The sequence below is a fragment of the Athene cunicularia genome (genome assembly GCF_003259725.1).
Source record: "Athene cunicularia isolate RWA chromosome 9 unlocalized genomic scaffold, athCun1 chr9_part1, whole genome shotgun sequence".
NCBI lineage: Eukaryota > Metazoa > Chordata > Aves > Strigiformes > Strigidae > Athene > Athene cunicularia.
In genome coordinates, this window is record NW_020799110.1 from 186,845 (window position 1) to 195,425 (window position 8,581).

The window sequence follows — 8,581 nt, forward strand, 5'->3', positions numbered from 1 at the left end:
TTGGCACTTCCAGAGAACAATTCAGTCACTTAGGTCAGGCAGTCGGGACACTGCAACTGCTCTCTCCTTCCCTTCACTGACAGGAAGGTGATGGAGCTCGGTGTCCTCATTCAGGGACCTAGGCCAGGTGCCTAAACAAGGGTGTACAAACAGCTCTCGTTCCACATCTGCTCTTTGATTCTGCCACAACGGAGCTGACCAGCAATAGATAGTTAATGTTTCACCAACCAGCTGAAGAAGACTGTTTCAGAATGGGCAGAAAACTAATACACGTGCAGGTTCAGCAGCAAAGTAAATGGGATTTACAAAGTACTTATGAAGATGCAAGAAATACAGTGCTTCTGGTTGTATTCAATCAGAGGGTGATCATTCTCCCTGTTGCATTGCAACAACAAAATATATAGTTAAAAGATTTCTGTTAACATTGTCCTTTCCTTAGTATATCCACCTACAAAATGTCTTATCTAATACAACAAAGGTGAATTATTTAGAAAAAGCAGACTAACAAGTCTGAATATATGCAAACCTGCACAATAGGCTTTCGATCTCTGGGGCAAATTTCCCTTTTCATTCAGGAAACTTCACTGAATTTGGTGGTGGTGTGTCAGTGAGCACAGAAACCTGCCTGGCACATATTAGTTTTCTGTAAGTTTAACAAGACACATCAAAGGAAGAAATACCTTTAGATGTATCTGTTATATAACACTTGAAACGCAATGCTTTAAATGTTAGTGAGAAAACTAACACTGCTGAAGTTACAAGAAAACCAGTACGTGTAGCCCATAAATAGACAACAGTAAGAAAAACGCGGATTTTTTAAGGTATATCTACTAATTTCCATCAGCTTTCACCGTATGTTTCTCTCTTTCTCAAGCACAGGCATACTATGATTTGGTATCACTTAGTCACACTCTGTGCTTTTGATAGAATGTTTTTAAGTGTCTTTGTGCACTTCCCAGCAAATATTGCTGAAAGGAGTTTATAAACCAAAGCAACAAGCTGTATGGGACAGACCATATTTTCCATCTCTTCATGAAAAGCACAGCAGGGAAAACACATGTGTTAGTAATTGGAAATGCAGACCAGTATGCAGACCTGGAATCCTTAAATCCTTTTAAGTGGCACATCTTCAAAAGAAAAATATCTTTTAATTCCTACAGTACCAAAAAACGCTAAGGCAAAAGACAGCTGTATAGACTTCATTTGCTAAAAAGTTAAAAAAATTACAGCCAGAAGAGTGGCTTAACTTGGTATCCTGTTTCCATTTCTCCTCTGATGTCTGTAAGATGTTGGCACAATCACTTCTGGCTTAGAGGTCTGACTGCCAGACCAACAAATTGCTCACTTCAGTGCCTGAGTAGACCCAAGAAAGCAGTTTAGCAGTAACACTCCTAGCATCAGGAAAGAGCAGAAAGGCCCTTCCTTTTGGCCAAGGTAATTTCAAAACAGAGACATTCTACTTTAGTACTGAAAACGGCACTCACATGTATTTTAAACTGTCACATCAAGTATTCAGAGGCTACTGTATTCTGTTCAGTCTATCCCAATTTTGTAATTTCTAGATTACAAATCTATATTATCAGTCTTGCAGTTTCAAGATTAAATCTTTTAAAATATGTTTTTAAATAAAATAGTGTCACACTTGGGGCGTTCAAACAGGTGGGTTGGAAAATCAGGGACTGTGATGCTGAATTTAGTAATACAGTGCTGAAAGTGCTACTCAGCTGTGCAAACAGATTTGCTTGCTCCCAAAGTGTCACAGCATGCCTTTTGAAAGCCACCACAGTGAGGAAAAGTTCACCAAAATGTATTGACAAATTATCTTCTCAATTAAATAAATGTTGACACTGTGGAAATTTTTACATACTATTTCTAGTGGGGTAATGTTTAGGAAACTCACAGATCTGAACCACTATGCCAAGCACTGTACAAATACCTAGCAAAAACTGGAACCTCATCTATAAACGTCAAGGGTACTGATAGACATATAGTCTGGATTTTACGTGACAGATTCTGAAGTCTGTGGAAATGCGCCTGTTGGGCACCTGAAGTCCTTTCAGGAACAGACTCTTAATTAGGTGTATGCTTGTATTTATAATCCTTCATATCCTGAGGAAGGCCCTTCCTCTAAAATTCAGTATACAAGTATTTCAGTCCCAGATTTGGCTTTGGTTCACTTCCACTGACAAAATGAGAGAAAAATCTTGCTGTACACTGTCCTGATTTATGGTACCTCCTTTGTTTTTTAATTAGAGAGAATGTAACAGATGTCACCATAAGCTAAGGAGCTGGTATAAACAAAAAACCCCGCTGTCCTATTCTTACCTCTTGGACAGTGCAGAACTGCTATAAACAGACTGGCCTAAGCACAGCTGTGTTCTGAACCAACAAGCACAGAGCAATTGTTAGTGTTAGCATGCAGTGTGACACACTGCAGTACACTCCAACCTTCTGGATTTTACTCAGGTTTCTTCTTCAGATACCCCCTCTCATGATACAATTTGTTACTGTCCGCTAGATGACAACATAACCAACACCTTTCACTGAAAATATTCAAGCAGGACAGTTGCTGAGAGAATGGTAGAAGAAAGAACTGAAGTTAGTTACTTCAGGGGACAGCCTAGGTGTTTATTATACTGAATAATACGTATTCTATATATTCTATAAACTGAAGACAAAAGCACGTATACTGTATTACTGCTGTTGCTGACCACTGGCAGCCAAACAGTTACCATTTCCTTGGCATATGAAGAGACAGTCCTGATGAATCACACTGCAAATGAATAATCATGGAATCATGAGACCAATTACCAAAAATTAACCTGAACAAGAATCTGGTCTGTGTTTTTAAGACTAACTCTTTGACATAGCTTTGTGATCTTTTCAGAGTTTTCATAGCTTTATTTTCACTAAGGCTCATATCTGGGAAAATCAGAAGAACATACATAGATGCTTAAATTTAAGCTTGAAGTGCTGAACAGGAACAGCAATGAAACCACACCATTTATAGAAAGTTTTTTGGTAGTTCATACTGCAAAACAGACTTTTTAGAAATCTGCAAGTAGCTTCCAGTGCAGAACCTAACTACACAAAGAAACCCACCACCATAAACAAACAAACAAGCAAAACAGCTACAACCTCTGACCTGCAGGGAAGACTGCAGATCATCTAACAGCACTTTGCACTGTGAGCTTTGAAAATGATACGGTGAGCTTGTAGAGGCTTTATACCACTTCTGAGTGAAAAAGCACAGGAAGAGCTTATTTTTCTATGTTCAGTACTGCATCAAAAATTCATCACAGAAGCTGTAAAATAAAATGCATGAGATGTTAGATCTTCATCTCAAAACAGTACAAATTCACTTGCTGACAACTCTACAGAGGGAAAAGTAAGAAAAGGAAGTGAAGAACATACTTCTGGGCCCGAGAGCAGGACCAGAACTACCCTTCTTGAAGCAAAAACTACTATGGCAAACAAATTAGTAAAAGGTGTCTGTCCTGTCTCTTTTGTATTTTCACCAGAGAGATGACATCCAGCACTCACCGAGATTGGGCTGAGACATTGCCATAGACCTCTGTGGTACTGGTGTGGAAGCAGCTGCAGGATGGTGGCTCATGTGATTCAGCGGTTGATTCATAGTTTTTCGAGGATCTTGCCATGTTGTAATTTTTTCTATGTGACTGAGAAAGAAAAGACACAAATTTAACACAAAACACCCAAGTATATTATATACATGGTTAGGCATAACATCATGAAAGCCCTATTGCCTTTTCTTATCCCATTTTTCTGCCTTTTGCATCTTCACCCTAAATCACTTGAAATTATCTATCATCTTGTCATTTATTTCCTCTTCTGATCTCCTGGCCCTCCCATTCTAACCTTTTACACACTACCATTGAATAACTACTTTTCCTTGAACAACTGGTGAATTCTATTATGATACTGAAAATCTGTAATACACACTCATATTCAAGATTATTTAATTGTCCAAAAGTTATCCTACCAGCCTTTTTCTACATACTCATATATGTATGGCCATTCTTCATTCAGCAATATGTGTTCATTTTGCTGAGTTTTGAAAAGACAGGCATTTGTCTTGCTAAATCCACCTGCTTTGTCCTTACCACACCATGAAAACTAGTCTGTCTGTAACGTCTCCAAGAATATCAGGCTATATTCTCATCACCAAAAGAAGCAGATTAAGTCCTCATGACTCACATGTATCCACCAATCTCTCTGCAAAGGCACAAACAGTTTTTATTGCCATGTAGGTCAACAATGTATATACCACTCTAGTATGTAAACCCTCATGTACCTGTATTACCCTGAAAACAATGGAGCACTGCCTGAATCTGCAAGAGATTTTACAGGGAGGTAATTATAAAGTGTGATCTCTGTCAAACACTTTTTGCCACAGAATACAGTGGTGAAGGAACTGGTTTTGTTGCAACTGGTTTTCACTGAAATGCATCAGTTTTGAAGGAAATTTACTGGGACAAGATTTTAAGGATCAGCATGTAGTTAAGAAGGAACTATCTTAAAGCAACCAACAGTCTGGTATCTACCAGGGACTGCCTGCCTGGTTCCATGGCCAGCTTCTGCCCAACTGACTAACCAGGCTACTGATCATGGGCTGGACTTGGATGGGATTTCCTCTACTAGTTTTCTGTTACAAAACTTTAGAGGAGGTAAGTCTTCAAGAAGAACATGTCAAGAAGGATAAAAATTTAATGTTCTGTATCTAGAAAATCATTCCAACACCTGTTTCATAAAAGCACAGTCTAACATCCCCTTTACTGAACCCCGTCTCAAGCTCTTCACTCCCCTTTCACCCACATCAGCACGGCTGTTACCGCTGGGACCACCCCGTGCCCTCAGACACAGCTCATCACCACCACTATTTACAAGCAAGTTTCCATCTATTGTGATGTTACCACATCCAGACTTTTTACAGTGAGTCTCTGGTATTGCCAGAAATAATGTGAATTACAAGCAGGATAAAAAAAAAAAAAAGTAACCTGATCCATTTTTTTGAAGAACAGAAAAAAGTGACACAGTCTTTATTTAGTCCATATCCGTTTTCTTTTCCTAATATTTTATATTTAATGTACAGTTCACAAGCTGTAACTGAAGATCACTTTCACTTGGATGCTTCTCTGAAACTCAGCCTCTTAAGCTGTTGAGTCACTTCCCTTCTTCATAACTTCTAGAATATTTGTTATTTACAATGAAACCACCCACCATTGCTTCTCCCTACCATTAAAACACTTTATTCTCCCCTCATTGTAAACTTTTATTATACTTTAGCTTGTCTTCTTTTTACTCTTACTTTTCAAGTATAAGAATTCCTGTATCCAGTTCAGTTAATGGTCTTTTTCCAAAATTAAGAAATGGCATTCTGAACAAAAGATGCTGCTACAGCAATAAACTGGGCAATATCTTCTGTTAAGTTCTACTTGTGTCTAAATTAGATTAAAAGCATTTTTATTTAAAGTTCCATTGTTTTGTTTTTCTGGCACTGTAATTCAAATAAAGAATCTACACTTAACTGAAACTATGAGTTTTCGAATACCAAGATATAATAGAAAAGATTTTTCCGCAAATAGTGAGAAACATGTTTTTAAGCATGAGCTTTAGGGATTAAATAATGAAGTTTATATGAAAACACATTTCTCACTTCAAAACTTCTTTTACATATAAACACTGTAAAATATAAGCAAAAAGGTTAAAATTAAATCAGACTTTTTTTCTTGTAATGTTAATCTCTAAAAAACTGAAAGCACAAATTCCTGTTAGGAAAACCTGAGGCACAAGTTAAAAGCATCTATGAAGTCAGCTGTATTAAGCAATCTGTAACCTGTCTGAACCTATTCCTCATTCCAGCTACAGATCCAAAACTCCAACTAGAACTGCCAGTTACGTCAGTGCGCAGTAACGGGAAGAGCTCTTCACAAAAAGACACTCTAGAATACCAAAATGGTCAACTTCAAAATGCTGCTTTGTTACCAAGTTCCTTTCAGCAGTAGTATTCTCACACTTCGTGGGTGTTAAAAGACAAACAACACGTTCATTTTTGGATTCAGGTGAGAGCTATGAACACACAAGGCAGCTGGAGGCTCCCCAGAGCTGAAGGGAGCCCAATAACACCCACCATCTCTGCACCCCGTCACGGTCCTACGGGCACGTGGAGGCTCCCCACAGCTGTGGGCAACGGGAGCTCCATAGACCATCCCCCCTCTCCGTCTCCCTGCAAACCTGATCTTCATGGGGTTCTGCTGGTGAGGGGCTGGGAGGCACCGGCTGAGGGCTCCTGGCTTCTCTCCTTTGGAGAGAAGGGGACTGAGGGGTGTTCAAGAGGAAGGGCCTTTATCTCCTGGGAAAGATGGAACTAAGAAACCTGCCCAAGCAACTCAGATAATCAGGAAACTCATAAAACTGAAGTCTGCACACCATTGGAGCACACACTGGTTGTCGCAGTGTTTTTTCCTTGTTACCTTCTTTTTTTTGCATTTGACATTTAGTTATAATTAAACATTGAAAGACACTAGCTTTTAACTCAAAATATTTAATACCTGCGTATTCTGATGCTGTTATTACCTCATCCAAGATGCAGTACAGAGAAAAGCAAAAATAATCTGCTATTCTTTACAAAATAGGCCAGTAAGTAGTGAAAGTAGACATTGATCAAAATACGGAATTTGTCATTTAGGTCTTGATCCTGAAACAGTGGATTCACCAGAAGCTTTGCCACAGATGCCAATGAAAAGTGAGTCACACTCTTTCAATTTGCAGACTCACAGCATTGCAGATATTTAGGAGAGAGCATGGTGGCAGGAATGCTTGGTGGCAGTGGGCAATCTATTACAGTAACTATGAATTCTTTTGTCTCACGCTTTTAATACAGGGTCATTAGGCTTACTTTATTGAAACTGTAAAAAATTTTACATCATATAGGGTTTAGTAGCAGAAGTAATAAAAAATATTCTTCAGCAGTACAGTTTATATAGTGCTGACAATAAACATCATCAGCTCAGCAAAATCTTTTCCAAATAATGACTTTGAAAAAAACTTTAAGAATAGCAGTACTATGTACTTTAAAAGCTAGAGAGTCAAGCAACAGTTACTCTTTCAGAAACGCACCTGGCATAACGCTTCCTGTTGAAACACGCTTTCAAATTAGGATGAAATAAACTGAAAAGTCCACATTGTACCATGAGACAATTCTCCATCCCTTTCTTGTTGTTTTAAAATATGCCCACTTAAAATGTCCTGCCTGCAAAGGATTACGAGGAAGAGCTCTGCCCTTTGCTTTCCCTGAAGTATGTGTCTTTTCTTAGCTACTGACACAGTGAGGCAGGCAGCATTAAGCCAGCACAAAACATAAAGAAACACATAATCTAGAATCAGGAAACAAGGCAGTTTCTAAGCTACTACCTTTCTAGGAGGTATCTGTATTGCCTTGCAGATTTTGTCCTGTTTCATTTGAAACAAGAGTTGCAAATTAAAAATACTCCATCACGTTTTAATAAATTCATAAAGCCTCTTCACACATGAAAGTCCTCATAAGAAAAAACATTCTGCAAATCACTATGCAAAGCAACCAGTCACGACACTGTAGCTGAAAACTAACACCACTGTTGATCAAAATCTCTTTTAAACCTTTTTGCAGAGAAAACAATATGTTTTGCAGAGAAAACAAACAAACTTTAATTACACATGTGAGAAGCAGGGCAACGATGACTATTATGTGATGCTCTTTAAGTTACAAAAGAACTGAAAAATTGATCAAAAAACTTAAAGATCATAACTCTTAAAGAATCCAGCTGCATTTGAAACAAAACAAAACACAGGAATTTTCTGTGTAAACATAATAACTTCTCAGCAGCCACAGCCAGGATCTACCAGTGGCCTTGCTTATCCTCCTTGGTGCCATCCTGGCAGTGTACAAACATATCTTCTTCATTAAAAAACATGCAGACAGAGTGTCTGAACTTCAAATATGGCATTGATATTATGATTCAAGATCAAGTAGTGGCTGGTTGTTACTAGAATATATTACTATGACCACTAAACCCATTTGGTTTGATCCAGTTATTAAAGAAAGGGCTGTTAAACATTAGACAATGCTTATTTAACAAGATAGTAGAATTGAAAACCCAACAATTCCCTAAAATCAGACTATGATTCTAAAATAAAGGGTGTGGTTTCAGGGCAGAGAAGCCTCCCCCCAACCTGATTTCCACTGTTCATGTAAATCTCCCCCCGCCTTATTTCTAACATAGATGTCAAAATGGTTATGTTAAGCCTTTGCAGAAACAGGTACTGGTTCATTCCACTTGAAATGTGGTTTATTTATACTGGGATAGCAGACTTTGGCCCAGTATCTTTTTATTTATACAGGAGAATAAAAGAAAATGTAGCAGTGAAAGAAATGAGCCTTTTTTCAGATTCTTACAGACTCCTGGGCATCAGAGCTGGCAAAATTCAATTCAGAACAGGCTCTTTTTTCTTAAAGGCTGGTGGGTAAAACATTAAACATTACAGGTGGATTTCAATCACTAAAAGGCAGAATACTGTCCTA

General features: G+C 38.3%; 1 protein-coding gene across 1 annotated transcript in view; it reads right to left on the bottom strand.

The window, feature by feature from the left end:
* Positions 1–8,006, bottom strand: part of WWTR1 (WW domain containing transcription regulator 1) — a 32,959-nt gene extending 24,953 nt beyond the window's left edge. The window contains exons 1-2 of the mRNA XM_026854939.1: positions 7,903–8,006; positions 3,544–3,680 (exon numbers count right to left, since the gene is read on the bottom strand). Of these exons, the coding sequence (XP_026710740.1) occupies positions 3,544–3,680; positions 7,903–8,006 (241 nt within the window). The remainder of the gene's footprint in view (positions 1–3,543; positions 3,681–7,902) is intronic.
* Positions 8,007–8,581: the final 575 nt, after the last annotated feature.